Genomic DNA, 18923 nt, shown 5'->3' with positions numbered 1-18923 from the left:
AGGATCATTAATGTGTATTATGTTAATATTAGGATCATTAATGTGTATTATGTTAATATTAGGGTCATTAATGTATATTATGTTAATATTAGGGTCATTAATGTATATTATGTTAATATTAGGATCATTAATGTGTATTATATTCATATTAGGATCATTAATGTGTATTATGTTAACATTAGGGTCATTAATGTATATTATGTTAATATGAGGGTCATTAATGTGTATTATGTTAATATTAGGGCCATTAATGTATATTATGTTAATATTAGGATCATTAATGTGTATTATATTCATATTAGGATCAGTAATGTGTATTATGTTAATATTAGGGTCATTAATGTGTATTATATTCATATTAGGATCATTAATGTGTATTATATTCATATTAGGATCAGTAATGTGTATTATGTTAATATTAGGGTCATTAATGTGTCAAACAGTCAGAATATTTCTGATCTTTTATAAGAAAATAAAACTTTAAGCAGGTGTTTATTGAAACATGTGGAAACAGAACATAAACTTAATTAAATCAAAGAACAAGTACCTTAAACATCGTGAGTAAAAGTATTTCGTTACATTTCAGCTCTGCAGAGAAAACAAACGGAAACTCCGTCAGAGTGAGACCTCTTCAACGCTTGATCTTTGAGGCGCCCTGCGCATGCGCAGTTAGAGAGCAGGAAATAAACAAGCAGCGTGCCGCCTACCAGTCCGCGTGCAGCCGCAGAGGATAGTCCGAGATGGTAAGATATTAAACTATAGAAACATTAAAACATGTATTAACGCATATCATCATGGTGGGTCTGGGTGTCCTCCCCCAGGGAAGTTTTGATCATCAACGACTTCATTTCCTGTATTCTGACACAGTTTAATGCACCAATTTACGGTGGAAATCCCTTTATTTAGCCGATGTGAAGAAGAAAAACACAGATGACAGTAAAATATATCAAAAATATAATGCAAAGTATGTTGTTGCGTGTCATTGGACATTAAGAGGGTATATGGAAATCCTGGAGCTTTCTGTGTATACCTGCGTATCAGGTAGACTACACCACTGAGTAAACATTAACGTTGAAGAAACTCATGGAAATGAGGCTATGCGGTAGCATTACAAAATACGCATGGGCCGTCACTCTGGGACGCACCGTTCTGGGATGGGCGTGTCTAATGCTGGGAGGGAAACAATTACAGTATACTCACTACCAAAAACTAGTCTACCCTAGTCTACTATGTCACAATTTATCTGGAAAACTGCGTGTCACTGGATGCTTCTTTAAAAAGGTTTCAGCAGGGGGGAGGGCTGTACTCTGTCAGATATTATATAGAGATATAAAGTAAAGATATCTAATGCAAAGCATCATGGGTAATGTCAGGGTGTGAGATGGGGGGGGGGGTCTCTGGACTACAGCTGAGACTGGCATGGTTCTCAGTTAGATAAAATACAACAAACTGCTTGTTAAGTTTAAAGGAACACGACGACTTATTGGGTCTTATTCACCGTATCCCCCGGTGGTTAGGGTTAGAGTCACAGCGTGAACAAATAACAAGGTCACATGACACACAGCCATCTTCTAACCGTATACATACTGGGAACTATATTCTCAGAAGGAGAAGCACTGCTACTTCTGCTACTTGGGCGGAGTGATTGTCACCAGTCACGTTTGCTACTAGCTAACTAATCACATTGGTTTTGTTGACGGAAGTAACAATGGTGCTAATCACCCAGCCCAGGTAGCAGAAGTAGCAGTGCTTCACCTTTCTGAGAATATAGTTCCCAGTTTATAGACGGTTAGAAGATGGCTGTGTGTCATGTGACCTTGTTATTTGTACATAGTGTATGTAAATAGTAAAATGTTGGCGTCATTTAGTCACTTATTGGGAGCAGTAGGCTAGATGGAGCTGGTTACCTCCAGGATCTGTGCTAAGCTAGGCTAGATGGAGCTGGTTACCTCCAGGATCTGTGCTAAGCTAGGCTAGATGGAGCTGGTTACCTCCAGGATCTGTGCTAAGCTAGGCTAGATGGAGCCGGTTACCTCCAGGATCTGTGCTAAGCTAGGCTAGATGGAGCCTGTTACCTCCAGGATCTGTGCTAAGCTAGGCTAGATGGAGCCAGTTACCTCCAGGATCTGTGCTAAGCTAGGCTAGCAGTGGGTGCGTCAGACAGAGTTATGATATCCACGGAGATGGACTTACCTCACTCTGGGGGAATACGGTGAGATAGATAAAGTCCCAATAAGTCGGCGTGTTCCTTTTAAAACAAATGGAAGGAAATCATTTCTAACTTTGTGTTATTGAACAAAATGAACATTGAATGAATATAAAAACAAATACAGTTACATTTTAAAGTTCTCTGCTGATATTTTCTTTCAACTAACACAAAATATTTCTTAGAGTGTTTATCGATGATGTATAATGGCTCTCTGATAGTAGCGGCCGCTGGTTTTAGAAACGCTGCGTCCAATCAGAGGACAGCGTCTGATGCAGCTCGGCGGACCGAGGCACAGGGCTGGGGATTGTTGTGGAAAATCTCTTTGGTGTTCGGTGATGAAGCTGGAAGTTAAGATTGTCTGACACGCTGGAGTTATTTTCTTTATTCTCTTGCAAGTAGAAGGAGGCCGTCTGAGAGAATGTGTCAACGAGACAAAGAAAACTCAGGGTTTTAAAAGCTGAGCATACAGAGGAAGGGACTGTATTTCTTGTCGACTCAGTAATTGTTTTACTGCTGAGTCTGTACTGTTTCAGGAAAGACTGCTTCAGGCTGTAGTTGGCTCTCTGCCAGGTGCTACTGAGTGTGGGGGCTACACCAGAGGGAGGGAGCGGCGTAGCCTCAGTGCTACGGATGCAGATTAATCTATGGTTTCCTTTTAAGATATTAGAGCACTTACAATAGATTCCTATAACTTCTATATTATAATATGATATAGAAATATTGTATTGTATAAAAGTAAATACATATACAGTCATGAAAATATAAAAACCATGCAGCAATGGATAATATATGAAAGAAAAATCAGTATGGCAAATAAAACTTTCCACTACAGGATCGGTACTAAATGCTCTGTAGCGGTGCCGTGACTGTGATACCGGTTCCTAAACAATACTTCTTTAGATACTAATAAAACAAAAAGAAATGACATCATCACACTACAAAACTAATCTTTGTGTTTATGTTCCAGCTGCGACTGCGTGAGCGTCTCTGTGTAACGGAGAGTTTCTCCTGTCTGCCTGCCTGCCTGTCTGCCTGCCTGTCTACCTGTCTGCCTGCCTGCCTGCCTGCCTGTCTGTCTGTCTGCCTGCCTGTCTGTCTGTCTGCCTGTCTGTCTGTCTGCCTGCCTGCCTGTCTACCTGCCTGCCTGCCTGCCTGCCTGCCTGTCTGCCTGCCTGTCTGTCTGCCTGCCTGCCTGCCTGTCTACCTGTCTGCCTGCCTGTCTGCCTGCCTGCCTGCCTGTCTGTCTGTCTGCCTGCCTGCCTGCCTGCTTGTCTGTCTGCCTGTCTGCCTGCCTGTCTGTCTGCCTGCCTGCCTGCCTGCCTGTCTGTCTGTCTGTCTGTCTGCCTGCCTGTCTGTCTGCCTGCCTGTCTGCCTGTCTGCCTGCCTGCCTGCCTGTCTACCTGTCTGCCTGCCTGCCTGCCTGCCTGCCTGCCTGCCTGTCTGTCTCTCTAAACTTCAACCTAAACCAGTGCTCCAGAAACATGAGGATAGTTCTGGTCTAAAATCCTTGATGATGCGTCACGTTTTCTTGAAACATGAGATGAACGTTCAGGATATTTATGCAGTTTTATGGGATGATATGGCGAGAACTTTTTAAAGCTGTGGTGTCATCGTGGCTTCATCGCGGGGTTTACAGCTTTTAGATGATGTCACGTCGCGTAATGACGTTACTTCATAACGTTCCCATGGCAACAGGGGAAACAGCTGCTCTTGTGTGAAGTAAACAACACGTTTCATCTTCTTGCTCAGATATTTGGGACTTTTTAGCAACCAAAATGCGGGGATTATGACATCATGCAAGCCCCGCATATTTTTGCGTGAAAGTGCGGCGTATTTGAAAAGATGATATTTGGCTGATTGCATTGAGTTATGAGATCATTTAATCACGTTTTTCTGGAGGGACCGCTGAACTATTTCTTGTTTTTCAGCAGAACCAACCCTCCATCGTCATGACGATGGCAGACTCCCCTGAGAAGAGGAGGAGGGAGATGGAGAGCTGTCCCACACCGGTGGACATCCCAACACCAGACAGAGAGGAGAGGAAGAGGAGGAGAAGGGAGGAAGAGCAGGTCGTCATGGAGACCAGTGAGACAGAGAAGAAGAAGAAGAAGAAGAAGAAGAAGAGGGAGGAAGAGGAGGAGAGTCTTCCTGTTGATGAAAATGAAGGCAGCCAGAAGAAGAAGAAGAAGACGGAGACACAGGTCGTCATAGAAACCAGTGTGACAGAAAAAAAGGAGGAGAAGAAGAAGAAAGACAAGACCGGGCTGAGTGTCGCCATGGCAACAACACCCCAGAACCACAGAGAAGCAGACATCCAGAAGAAGAAGAAGAAGAAGACAGCTGGGAGAGTGGAGGAAGTGATGTCACAGGAAGATGAGAGTCTGGTAGAGAAGAAGAAAAGAAAAGAGGAGAGGAGGAGAGAGATGATGAAGAAGAAGAAGACGGGAGGAAGAGGAGAGAAGAGGAGAGAAGACGCAGTAGAGCAGTGAGTTTATTATTATTATTATTATTATTATTATTATTAGAGGGGGGGGGGTAACAGGGTTAATTCTGTTGCTTCTGTCTTTTGTAGTCCAAATATAACCATCTGTATTAGAACTACAGATGAGTAGGGGTGTCATGATTCGATTACATTGTTGATTCTAAGATCATTTCTGTTTTTTAAAACACAGGTTGCTATGCCAGCTTTAGACTAACCTTTGATCTACACTGTCACATTTAAAACCTTTATTAACAACATAATGTAACAATAACATATCTGTAACCTGCCATCTAGTTTCTCTTTTGTAACTGCAGTCTTCTTCACAGAAGATGACATTCAAGTTCACAACAAAACAAACACAAACAATGACACCGCCATGTCCGTAGTCTTCTCTCAACATGCTGGAAATCCAAAATACTTCCACTCCGGCGACTTCAGTGAAAGAGGCGGGGGTTCAAGTTCTGCAATTGCAATTGTAACTTCTGACTGGCTCTAGCTAAGTTACAGGAGGTTGACTCGCAGCACTTCAACACGTGAGTCATGAGGGCGTGGCCACTTGGCAAGCCGACCGGACGAGACATGGGGGCGTGGCCACTTGGCAAGCCGACCGGACGAGACATGGGGGCGTGGCCACTTGGCAAGCCGACCGGACGAACATGGGGGCGCAGCCGACGACAGACATGGGGGCGTGGCCACTTGGCAAGCCGACCGGACGAGACATGGGGGCGTGGCCACTTGGCAAGCCGACCGGACGAGACATGGGGGCGTGGCCACTTGGCAAGCCGACCGGACGAGACATGGGGGCGTGGCCACTTGGCAAGCCGACCGGACGAGTCATGGGGGCGTGGCCACGTGACACCCTTACAAATGAGACCAGCATGCAATTTATATTCCTGCCAATCAGCTTCTGTGTTTTTGAGTCTCTTAGAGATTGAACCACATTCATGTTCAACTGCTTTCTTTCTTCAAATATGTTGTCAGCAACAAGTGTTAACCCTGTACTTCCTGTGTGTTAACCCTGTACTTCCTGTGTGTCAGTGTGGACGCGTTCCTGTTGGACGAGCTGCAGGAGTTTGTTCCGGACGTGAAGAAGAAATCAGTCGATGAGGTCAAGAAACTGCTGAGATACGACCTGCATCGCTTCAGAAACTTCAAACAGCAAGGTACATGAATACTGTAATACTGTAATACAGGTACGTTAACACATAAATACTTTATTACTGTAATACTTTGAGTTCTGTCTCCCTTTATACTGGTTTCCCTCTTATAGATAATCCAATATATTTAAACCTCTGTTTTTTAGAACGAATATTCAAACGTCCTTTTTGGCCAGTTATGACAGCCCTATTAGTGTAATATTAAAGGGGTGGTTCAGAATTTTGGACATAGGAGCTCATTTCCAAGTGAGCCAGTGTGTTATTTATCAGTGGAGACCGTTTTCAACACTTTTCATCCAGTCCTTCCAGCTGCAGAGTTAGCTGCTGCTAGGCTAGCGCAAGTCAATAGTATCTGCTAGCCTGCCACTAAAACAGTCTTATCCACTCCACAGTACACCCGAGGCTAATAAATTATAAAGCCCGACTATCGATATAAATGTCTTTGTTGATAGAATAATGTTATAAATAAAACTATCTTACATCTCAATGATCGCATTACATTTTGAGGGACGAGTTTCTCAGCAGCGGTGGAATTTTACTTTGCTCCGGTTAGTAGTACTGCGCCGAAAAGTAAACAGAGAAGCACACTCCAGTCAGGACACCTAGCTAGTAGTAGCTTAGTACATTGGTATTTAAGCATTGGATTGGAAACTAAGCACTAGGCAACATGGTGATTCAGTGTGCATTTAGAAATTGTAAAAATAAACCAAACAGATGGGCACCACAAAGTTTCCACAAATTTCCATTGGGAGATCCAGAAAGGAACCGTCTGTGGCTTCTTAAGCTGTAGTAGTAGTAGTAGTAGTAGTAGTAGTCAGAAAGGAACCGACTGTGGCTTCTTGCTGCTGTAGTAGTAGTACTAGTAGTAGTCAGAAAGGAACCGACTGTGGCTTCTTGCTGCTGTAGTAGTAGTAGTAGTAGTAGTAGTAGTCAGAAAGGAACTGACTGTGGCTTCTTGCTGCTAGCTTGGACATTGAGACACCAGCGGAGACTCTACTCAAGTGGCGAATGTGTAGTGATCATTTTAGACCAGATGACTTTGAAAAACCCCGCAATCTGAAGGACCACAAGTCACTGACAACGAATGTGGTTCCATCCGTCTTTCCAGATGCACCAACAGCTACTGATGAACAGGTAATAACTTTTGGTAGGCTACTCTAGCTAATGAAGCTAGCCCCTTTCATAACGTTAGCCTAGCTGCTACTGATAGATTGAGACTGACAACGTTAGTGGAGATAACGTTACAGTTCAATGCATTGTGCAAATAACACACTGGCTAACTTGGAAATGAGGTCCTATGTCCAAAATTCTGAACCACCCCTTTAATAATATTAATACTAGTAAGTGTCATAATCCTACAGGTGTGTCTCTGCGTTGGGGCCGTTGCTCTCGGGAGGAGAACGAGCAGATTGGAAAGAACGTGGCTGACTTCCTGGCTCTGACGGGCATCAGCTCAGCCAATCAGCTTCTGTTTCCTCAGAGATACAAAGATCAGGAGCGACATATCAGGAAGCTGAGAGTACAACATCACTTCCTGGAGAGGATCGGTATGCAAACATTAACTCACAAACATCTTCATCAAATATATATATATATATATATATATATATATATATATATATATATATATATATATATATATATATATATCTATATATAGTGGGGAGAACAAGTATTTGATACACTGCTGATTTTGCAGGTTTTCCTACTTACAAAGCATGTAGAAGTCTGTAATCTTTATCATAGGTACTCTTCAACTGTAAGAGACGGAATCTAAAATAAAAATCCAGAAAATCACATTGTATGATTTTTAAGTAATTAATTTGCATTTTATTGCATGACATAAGTATTTGATACATCAGAAAAGCAGAACTTAATATTTGGTACAGAAACCTGTGTTTGCAATTACAGAGATCATACGTTTCCTGTAGTTCTTGACCAGGTTTGCACACACTGCAGCAGGGATTTTGGCCCACTCCTCCATACAGACCTTCTCCAGATCCTTCAGGTTTCGGGGCTGTCGCTGGGCAATACGGACTTTCAGCTCCCTCCAAAGACTTTCTATGGGGTTCAGGTCTGGAGACTGGCTAGGCCACTCCAGGACCTTGAGATGCTTCTTACGGAGCCACTCCTTAGTTGCCCTGGCTGTGTGTTTCGGGTCATTGTCATGCTGGAAGACCCAGCCACGACCCATCTTCAATGCTCTTACTGAGGGAAGGAGGTTGTTGGCCAAGATCTCGCGATACATGGCCCCATCCATCCTCTCCTCAATACGGTGCAGTCGTCCTGTCCCCTTTGCAGAAAAGCATCCCCAAAGAATGATGTTTCCACCTCCATGTTTCACGGTTGGGATGGTGTTCTTGGGGTTGTACTCATCCTTCTTCTTCCTCCAAACACGGCGAGTGGAGTTTAGACCAAAACCTATTTTTGTCTCATCAGACCACATGACCTTCTCCCATTCCTCCTCTGGATCATCCAGATGGTCATTGGCAAACTTCAGATGGGCCTGGACATGCGCTGGCTTGAGCAGGGGGACCTTGCGTGCGCTGCAGGATTTTAATCTATGACGGCGTAGTGTGTTACTAATGGTTTTCTTTGAGACTGTGGACCCAGCTCTCTTCAGGTCATTGACCAGGTCCTGCCGTGTAGTTCTGGGCTGATCCCTCACCTTCCTCATGATCATTGATGCCCCACGAGGTGAGATCTTGCATGGAGCCCCAGACCGAGGGAGATTGACCGTCACCTTGAACTTCTAACATTTTCTAGTAATTGCGCCAACAGTTGTTGCCTTCTCACCAAGCTGCTTGCCTATTGTCCTGTAGCCCATCCCAGCCTTGTACAGGTCTACAATTTTATCCCTGATGTCCTTACACAGCTCTCTGGTCTTGGCCATTGTGGAGAGGTTGGAGTCTGTTTGATTGCGTGTGTGGACAGGTGTCTTTTATACAGGTAACAAGTTCAAACAGGTGCAGTTAATACAGGTAATGAGTGGAGAACAGGAGGGCTTCTTAAAGAAAAACTAACAGGTCTGTGAGAGCCGGACTTCTTACTGGTTGGTAGGTGATCAAATACTTATGTCAGGCAATACAATGCAAATTAATTATTTAAAAATCATACAATGTGATTTTCTGGATTTTTGTTTTAGATTCTGTCTCTTACAGTTGAAGAGTACCTATGATAAAGATTACAGACCTCTACATGCTTTGTAAGTAGGAAAACCTGCAAAATCAGCAGTGTATCAAATACTTGTTCTCCCCACTGTATATATATCTATCTCACCTGTCTGTCTCTGTGACCTGTCTGTCTCTCTAACCTGTCTGTCTCTGTGACCTGCCTTTCTGTTTAACCTGTCTGTCTCTCTAACTTGTCTGCCTGTCTGTCTCTCTAACCTGTCTGCCTGTCTGTCTCTCTAACCTGTCTGCCTGTCTCTCTCCAGCTGAGGGGATTCCTCGTACTTGTCATCAGGTTGCCATGAGAGTCAAGAAGATGTTTGATGAAAGGAACAACATGGGACAGTCAGTATCTGTCTTTAACCCTAAACCCTATCCTCCGACACGGAGGAGTAGTCCTGTTCAGACCAAAGAGTCACGACGAGACCAAACAACGTAAGAGACATCTCCTGTTTCAACAGCCAATAGAGAAGTCAGCTGGTGCTACAACTGATATCCAGCTACAAAAAGTGGTTTCTATGGAGATGATGCAGCGTCTCGTCTCATTGGTGGAAACTGGCAGCTTTCAGAACGCTGCAGACCGGAGACTCTCAGGGAGACTAAAGTTTACTCTCATCTCGTCCTCAATCTTTGGTCTGAACTGGACTTCAAAGTTCTCAATGTGGAACTTCCTGTTTGTTTGTGTTCTCCCTGTGGAACTTCCTGTCCGTGTTCTGTCTGTTTGCGTCCTCGTTCAGGTTCTCGGAGGAGGAGGTGCGTTCTCTGACGAAGTTACAAAATCTCCATGGTAACGACTGGAAGAAGATCGCTGAGAAGATGGACCGCAGCGTGTATGCCTTAGAGAAACGCTTCACCCACATCGGTAAACGCCGACACCTTGTCTCAACTCCTCTTACAACCCTACACACACTGTTATTAATCAACCCTACACACACTGTTATTAATCAACCCTACACACACTGTTATTAATCAACACTACACACACTGTTATTAATCAACCCTACACACACTGTTATTAATCAACCCTACACACACTGTTATTAATCAACCCTACACACACTGTTATTAATCAATCCTACACACACTGTTATTAATCAACCCTACACACACTGTTATTAATCAACCCTACACACACTGTTATTAATCAACACTACACACACTGTTATTAATGAGTTACACTACACACACTGTTATTAATCAACCCTACACACACCTACACACACTGTTATTAATCAACCCTACACACACTGTTATTAATCAATCCTACACACACTGTTATTAATCAACCCTACACACACTGTTATTAATCAACCCTACACACACTGTTATTACTCAACCCTACACACACTGTTATTAATCAACACTACACACACTGTTATTAATCAACCCTACACACACTGTTATTAATCAACCCTACACACACTGTTATTAATCAACCCTACACACACTGTTATTAATCAACCCTACACACACTGTTATTAATCAACCCTACACACACTGTTATTAATCAACCCTACACACACTGTTATTAATCAACCCTACACACACTGTTATTAATCAACCCTCACACTGTTATTAATCAACCCTACACACTGTTATTAATCAACACTACACACACTGTTATTAATCAACCCTACACACACTGTTATTAATCAACCCTACACACACTGTTATTAATCAACACTACACACACTGTTATTAATGAGTTACACTACACACACAGTTATTAATCAACACTACACACACTGTTATTAATCAACACTACACACACTGTTATTAATCAACCCTACACACACTGTTATTAATCAACCCTACACACACTGTTATTAATCAGCCCTACACACACTGTTATTAATCAACACTACACACACTGTTATTAATGAGTTACACTACACACACAGTTATTAATCAACACTACACACACTGTTATTAATCACCACTACACACACTGTTATTAATCAACCATACACACAGTTATTAATCAACACTACACACACTGTTATTAATCAACCATACACACTGTTATTAATCAACACTACACTACTGTTATGCACTACACACACTGTTATTAATCACCACTACACACACTGTTATTAATCAACCATACACACTGTTATTAATCAACACTACACACACTGTTATTAATCAACCATACACACTGTTATTAATCAACACTACACACTCTGTTATTAATCAGTGAGTTACAACAACACACATCCTGCTGCTGCAGGCTGCAGCATGATGGAGAAACACAGCAGCAATAACTCTGAATGGAGCTTTTTATTTTCCTAAACTCCCAGACGGCTCGTAGACAAGTCTAAACCATATGCACGTTGTGTAAAGCTGAATTAAGATATCACGAAGCACGTCAAGCTTGAGCTACCAGCTACGAGCTAATTAACGTGACTCAGGTTGATGCTAGCGGGCTCAGGCTAAGCAGTATTTTGGAGAGTGCTACTAGCCGACCTGTTGATGAAACCAAATCCAAAAAATGACTACAGCTCTTCCTAAACAGGTGGCAACTAACTGCAGACCTGTCAGCATCGTAGAGGACTCGGGCCTTAAAGACGTACTATGGTTGGCATGTTCTGACCCGTCTTCTACATGGCCGTCGAGGGGACAGTAGTTTCACCTGACCCGTCTTATACATGGCCGTCGAGGGGGACAGTAGTTTCACCTGACCCGTCTTATACATGGCCGTCGAGGGGGACGGTAGTCTCACCTGACCCGTCTTATACATGGCCGTCGAGGGGGACGGTAGTTTCACCTGACCCGTCTTATACATGGCCGTCGAGGGGGACAGTAGTTTCACCTGACCCGTCTTATACATGGCCGTCGAGGGGACAGTAGTTTCACCTGACCCGTCTTATACATGGCCGTCGAGGGGGACAGTAGTCTCACCTGACCCGTCTTATACATGGCCGTCGAAGAGGACAGTAGTCTCACCTGACCCGTCTTATACACGGCCGTCGAGGGGGACAGTAGTCTCACCTGACCCGTCTTATACATGGCCGTCGAGGGAGGGACAGTAGTCTCACCTGACCCGTCTTATACATGGCCGTCGAGGAGGACAGTAGTTTCACCTGACCCGTCTTATACATGGCCGTCGAGGGGGACAGTAGTCTCACCTGACCCGTCTTATACATGGCCGTCGAGGGGGACAGTAGTTTCACCTGACCCGTCTTATACATGGCCGTCGAGGGGGACAGTAGTCTCACCTGACCCGTCTTATACATGGCCGTCGAGGGAGGGACAGTAGTCTCACCTGACCCGTCTTATACATGGCCGTCGAGGGGGACAGTAGTCTCACCTGACCCGTCTTATACATGGCCGTCGAAGAGGACGGTAGTTTCACCTGACCCGTCTTATACATGGCCGTCGAGGAGGACGGTAGTTTCACCTGACCCGTCTTATACATGGCCGTCGAGGAGGACGGTAGTTTCACCTGACCCGTCTTATACATGGCCGTCGAGGGGGACAGTAGTCTCACCTGACCCGTCTTATACATGGCCGTCGAGGGGGACGGTAGTCTCACCTGACCCGTCTTATACATGGCCGTCGAGGAGGGACGGTAGTTTCACCTGACCCGTCTTATACATGGCCGTCGAGGGGGACAGTAGTCTCACCTGACCCGTCTTATACATGGCCGTCGAGGAGGACGGTAGTTTCACCTGACCCGTCTTATACATGGCCGTCGAGGGGGACAGTAGTCTCACCTGACCCGTCTTATACATGGCCGTCGAGGAGGACGGTAGTTTCACCTGACCCGTCTTATACATGGCCGTCGAGGGGGACAGTAGTTTCACCTGACCCGTCTTATACATGGCCGTCGAGGGGGACAGTAGTTTCACCTGACCCGTCTTATACATGGCCGTCGAGGGGACAGTAGTTTCACCTGACCCGTCTTATACATGGCCGTCGAGGAGGACAGTAGTTTCACCTGACCCGTCTTATACATGGCCGTCGAGGGAGGGACGGTAGTTTCACCTGACCCGTCTTATACATGGCCGTCGAGGAGGACGGTAGTTTCACCTGACCCGTCTTATACATGGCCGTCGAAGAGGACGGTAGTTTCACCTGACCCGTCTTATACATGGCCATCGAGGGGGACAGTAGTCTCACCTGACCCGTCTTATACATGGCCGTCGAGGGGGACAGTAGTTTTCACGGATACACAGCCTGTACTCCACGGAGAAAGCAGCAAACAGGAACTGCTGCAGAGTCCAAACTCTGTCTCATTAACCGCTGATCACTGGACGTCAGTGAGGAATCTACATTATTTAGGAGTTACTAAACACTAGATGGACTCTGGTATGGACAGGGATCTTTAGGTTTTAGTTCGGGACTTGGAGGAATTGTGCAATAATGACAGATTCACACATTTTTCTTTTGTTTACAGTAAATAAATAATTACATTCTTAAAGTCAAGTTCATAAAGTCACTTTCTTTGCATTCATTTGATTCCCAGTTAAGATCCTCTGGTAAGAACGGCTTTCCATTGTTAATATGGACTTAAAAACTGTTCTGAAATGCTAAATAATAGAATTTTAATAATTTAATATTTATGTGTTTTTCCCTCTCCAGCTGCAGGGTGAGGTGTGTGTTACCTGTATATATATTGAACATATATTTATTGGTTTTGTCCCTGCAGCTGAGGGACGGGGGTCGTGGAGTCCAGAAGAAGAGTCCCAGTTGAAGCGGGCTCTGAAGGCGTACCTGGAAGATCTGGTCCAGCAGAGTCCTGGTTTGACCAGAAACCAGCTGTGTAACAACCTGCCCTGGAAAAACATCAGCCAGCAGGTCAGGACCCGGTCCTGGACCCAGTGCCGACTCAAATGGTAAAGCACACACACACACACACACACACACACACACACACACACACACACACACACACACACACACACACACACAAATAACCCAACATAACGTACACACAATACAACACAACAGACCCGGTCCTGGGGCCAGTGCTGAATCAAGTGCTCAGTACAGCAGATAACAACACTAGACTTATTTTTTATCCCTTTTGAATGTTTTTTTTCCCAAATTTTTTATCACATTTTCAAATGTTTTCATCACTTTTTTGACACTTTTGATTCTTTTTCCCACGTAAATCTCCCCGCTGCCTTAAACCTCTCCGACAAAAACATCCAAAAACATCAAAAGGTCTTCACTGGTTCAGGTCTCTCTGGGGTTAGGGTTCTCCCTGCTGAAGTGGTTATATAATAATAATGATGATGATAATTATGATAATAATAATAATAATAATAATGATGATGATGATGTATTTCCAGGTTCTCTCTGCTTAAGTACAGACTCGGTTCCCCAGTCACCTTTAACAGAGGACCCGGAGGACTCGAGGCTAAAATCCTCCTCATCAACACGTAAGGTCACATAACACACACACATCCTTTCAAAATAAAACCCCGACAACGGTGGACAGGTTTCATTTGGAAGGAAACAGGATATAACGCACATGCCAAAGTATATGGATAGTTGATTCTTTAATTCAGCTCAGCTGAATGTTAAAGTGTTTATTTAGCTTAAAACAACTTGGACTGATAATTAATGTAATTAATTAGAGATTGAATCAAGTGTTCTAACTAAGAGATTTCTGGTTTATTGCCACAGTAAGTTACCTTGCCTTGGTGATTGGTGCAAACAGTAACAAACGATGAAATTATGTATTTTTGTTGTGGCTTTAAGTTTCAACATCAAACACAAAGGAATAATTTCCCAGTTTATGTAAAAATAATGTAATAATAATAATCCTGTGTTTCAGACTGTTCAACATGCGTGTGGACGACATGGCCGACATCGACTGGGACGACGTCGCTCAGGCTATTGGGTAATGTCAAAGGTCATACCGCAAATGTTTGAGACTGCTGTCGGTCTCAAACATTAATGCCGCCGGGTACCAAATATATAATGAAACTTGTTATTTTATATATAATAATACTTGTTATATAATATATTTTTTTATATATATATATATATATATATAATAGATCTAATATATTATATATATTATATAATAATATATAATAATACTTGTTAAGGCTCCAACCGAACTGCATCTAAACTAAAGTATTGAGTAAGAAAAGTCCTCGTTATTCAATCCCTAAGGAGTAAATCTCATCAGCGTCAGTAAGCCAATCAGCACGCAGCTGCTTCTACCAAGATGTAATCATGTCTGTGATTGGCTGTCTGACGTTACACAGAGATGCTTTGATGGAACATAAACACAAAGATTTGTTCTGTAGTGTGTGATGATGTCATTTCTTTTTGTTTTATGGCATTAGTATCAAAAGAAATATTGTTTAGGAACTAGTATCACAGTCACGGTGTTGGTACTGTAGTACGTAGAGTAGTATGTGATGGTGTAGAGTAGTATGTGATGGTGTAGAGTAGTATGTGTTGTGTAGATTAGTATGTGATGGTGTAGAGTAGTATGTGATGGTGTAGAGTAGTATGTGATGGCGTAGAGTAGTATGTGATGGTGTAGAGTAGTATGTGATGGCGTAGAGTAGTATGTGTTGGTGTAGAGTAGTATGTGTTGGTGTAGAGTAGTATGTGTTGGTGTAGAGTAGTATGTGATGGTATAGTAGTATGTGTTGGTGTATAGTAGTATGTGATGGTGTATAGTAGTAAGTAGAGTAGTATCCAGCCCTAGTAACATTCATTTATTGTTACTTTCACAGAAAGACATTATTATTCAGTGTGTTACGGTATAAAGTGTCCCCGTTGCGGTAGTACTAATGTGTGTGTGTGTGTGTGTGTGTGTGTGTGTGTGTGTGTGTGTGTGTGTGTGTTTCAGTGACGTAACTCCGATATGCGTTCAGAAGACTTTCCACAGACTCAAAGTTTCCAGAGTTCCCAACTGGACCAGTTTATCCTACGGAGGTTAGTACTGCAGTACTTTATCAGGTAGTACTTTATCAGGTAGTACTACTTTACTTCATCAGGTTTTTTAAACTGTATAGTGTGAATTCTACAGCGTTTTGCATCCCACTCATTAATAAGATTTATTGTGATATAATCAGACGTCATTAATAAGAAGATATATTGTGATATAATCAGACGTAGTCATTTATAAGATATATTGTGATATAATCAGACGTAGTCATTTATAAGATATATTGTGATATAATCAGACGTAGTCATTTATAAGATATATTGTGACATAATCAGACGTCAGACACCCTTCACCATACCCCCACATCATCACATACCCTTCACCATACCCCCACATCATCACATACCCTTCACCATACCCCCCCATCATCACAGACCCTTCACCATACCCCCCCCATCATCACATACCCTTCACCATACCCCCCCCATCATCACATACCCTTCACCATACCCCCACATCATCACATACCCTTCACCATACCCCCACATCATCACATACCCTTCACCATACCCCCCCATCATCACAGACCCTTCACCATACCTAGAGATTAACATGGTTGTATTTCAGTTAGTCTAATAGCTGGTTGGATTTGCATTAAGAGATAATTTTATGGAAAGTACCCCATGCCGATCTCTAGGTATGGTGAAGGGTATGTGATGATGATGGAAGGGTATGTGATGATGTATGTGAAGGGTATGTGATGATGAGGGGTATGGTGAAGGGTATGTGATGATGGGGAGTATGGTGAAGGGTATGTGATGATGGGGGTATGGTGAAGGGTATGTGATGATGGGGGTGCATGGTGAATGTGATGATGGGGGGGTATGGTGAAGGGTATGTGATGATGGGGGGACCAAGGGAACTTTATCAGGATCATAGTATCCTGGATCCATGAAATAACTGGCCTTTCAAAATAAAAGTCTGCCTGCCTCTATGGGAATCTAACATAGGGGTGGACTGACTTTAGTTGCCAGGGTTTAGACATTAATGGCTGTGTGTTGAGTTATTTTGAGGGGACAGCACATTTACTCTGTTATACAAGCTGTACACTTCATACTTTACTCTGTTATACAAGCTGTACACTTCATACTTTACTCTGTTATACAAGCTGTACACTTCATACTTTACATTGGAGTGAAGGGTGTACTCACTTTTGTGAGATACTGTATAGATATTATACATCTTTTATTTAGTTATATACAGAACCAGTCAAAAGTTTGGAGACGCTGTCTGTCTCTCTGACCTGCCTGTCTGTCTCTCTGACCTGCCTGTCTGTCTGTTGTTCCAGAGATCATTGACTTCCTGCATCAGAAAGTGGCTCCGCTCCTAAAGGAGAGACTGAAGAGAGAGGAGGAGGAGGAAGAGGGTGGGAAGGGGGAGGAGGAGGGGGGGGGGGTGCAGGGGGAGAAACGCTACCTTCTCTCTCACATCTTCCCCTCGGAGAACAGCGAGGACGCAGACGACTTCCAGGAGCTGGACAACAGTTAGCTGACAGCCAATCAGGATACAGCAGGCCCCTCCCTTTCTTTAGTGCGTTTGGCTGTCAGCGCTCGGACTGAACACAGACACCTGTGACATCACTGATCCTGACAGGAAGTGTATTCATACTTTAATTTGAAGGCCTGATGAGTTTTGTAACTGTGATGAAATGTTTTGTAAATTTTGATAAAAGATGAAAGAAAGCCGTCCTGCAGTGATCCATATGACTGATCAGAAGGTGATTAAAGATGATTTAAAGGGGCAGTACGCCACGTAGGACATGATCATAAAACACCGGATCGATCCATTCAGCTGTACGGGGGTGCATCTCTCAGTGGATGGATCCATTCAGCTGTACGGGGGTGCATCTCTCAGTGGATGGATCCATTCAGCTGTATAGGGGTGCATCTCTCTCACGGATGGATCCATTCAGCTGTACGGGGGTGCATCTCTCAGCGGATGGATCCATTCATCCTCAATACACAGAAAACTGACGAGATTATCTTCGGCACCATTTACAATCAAACCATAAAACAAAATTCATCTTTCAGATACCTTGGAGTGCACGTGGACAGTGACTTTTCCTGGACCCATCACGTAGACTATATCTGCAGCAAAGTACAGCAGAGAATCTACTTTTTAAGGAGACTCCGGTCTCGCTGCTGTACGGGGGTGCAGCTCTTTCAGCGGATTGATCCATTCAGCTGTACGGGGGTGCATCTCTCTCAGCCTTACACATTCATTTAATAATTCAGAGAAAACAAAGCCAGCGAGCGTCTGAACATTTATTAGTTTAATTTACATTTAAAGTGTTTTCATTTCTACATCATCTGAAATCAGCATGCATCTTTGAAATATTAAATATCTCCAAACTTTCAGAGTTTCCTGAGAAGATTATGAACTAACTGAACATTTCACTCAAACAATATCAACAGCTGTGGAGATGTGCAGGGCATTGTGGGTAGGGCAGTTTATCCAGTGGTGATGGTCTGCTGCAGGGCATTGTGGGTAGAACAGTTTATCCAGCGGTAAGGGCCGGCTGCAGTGCATTGTGGGTAGCGGCGACGGCCTGCAGGCTGCTGGTCCTCTTCATGATGTTGGGGACAAACTGGAGTCCCGACGCCCTCTCGATGGTTTCTATGGGAACCAGGAAACGCTCCAGAGGAATCTTCTCATCGATTGGTTCGTTTGGTAAAACGTAGGAGCGAAGCTCCACCCCCCGGCCGCCCCCCTGCTCCAGGATCAGCACCTGACCACACAGTGACATCATCACATCGGTATATAAACACAGATCCGGCCGACTGAACACACCCGAGTTAAAGCCCTGACACAAGGGTTAGTACAGCTGCTCTACTTCCTTTCCAAGTGACCGGGTTTAGAGAGCAACGCTCAACAACGATAACAGGAGGACACGACCCTGGTGGGGTCCTCTGGGTCCCAGTATGTACTTCATCACAGACTCACCTTGAAGAAGGACACGACCCTGGTGGGGTCCTCTGGGTCCCAG

General features: G+C 43.8%; 2 protein-coding genes across 2 annotated transcripts in view; one reads left to right on the top strand and one right to left on the bottom strand.

Annotated features, from left to right (window-relative positions):
• The first annotated feature begins 641 nt into the window (after positions 1–641).
• On the top strand, positions 642–18292 carry LOC144518794 (transcription termination factor 1-like). The gene is made up of 11 exons (XM_078251711.1): positions 642–743; positions 4138–4694; positions 5730–5854; positions 7210–7395; positions 9285–9363; positions 9756–9880; positions 13670–13856; positions 14316–14405; positions 14804–14869; positions 15839–15924; positions 17226–18292. Exons 1-11 carry the CDS (start codon positions 741–743, stop codon positions 17423–17425), a joined length of 1704 nt encoding a protein of 567 aa, XP_078107837.1. The 5' UTR covers positions 642–740; the 3' UTR covers positions 17426–18292.
• Positions 18188–18923, bottom strand: part of endog (endonuclease G) — a 7713-nt gene continuing 6977 nt past the window's right edge. The window contains exon 6 of the mRNA XM_078251712.1: positions 18188–18665. Coding sequence (XP_078107838.1) covers positions 18435–18665 — 231 coding nt within the window. The 3' untranslated portion in view covers positions 18188–18434. The remainder of the gene's footprint in view (positions 18666–18923) is intronic.

This window comes from Sander vitreus, chromosome 5 (genome assembly GCF_031162955.1).
Source record: "Sander vitreus isolate 19-12246 chromosome 5, sanVit1, whole genome shotgun sequence".
Classification (NCBI taxonomy): domain Eukaryota; kingdom Metazoa; phylum Chordata; class Actinopteri; order Perciformes; family Percidae; genus Sander; species Sander vitreus.
The sequence above is the reverse complement of the archived record's forward strand: the minus strand, read 5'-3'. Positions and strand labels throughout refer to the sequence as shown.

What these genes read in the sequence shown, in the direction of transcription:
- LOC144518794 (XM_078251711.1), top strand. An exon ending in TCACTTCCTGGAGAGGATCG is followed by an intron (nt 7,396 to 9,284) that starts GTATGCAAACAT and finishes GTCTCTCTCCAG; the next exon opens with CTGAGGGGATTCCTCGTACT. An exon ending in GAAACGCTTCACCCACATCG is followed by an intron (nt 9,881 to 13,669) that starts GTAAACGCCGAC and finishes TTGTCCCTGCAG; the next exon opens with CTGAGGGACGGGGGTCGTGG.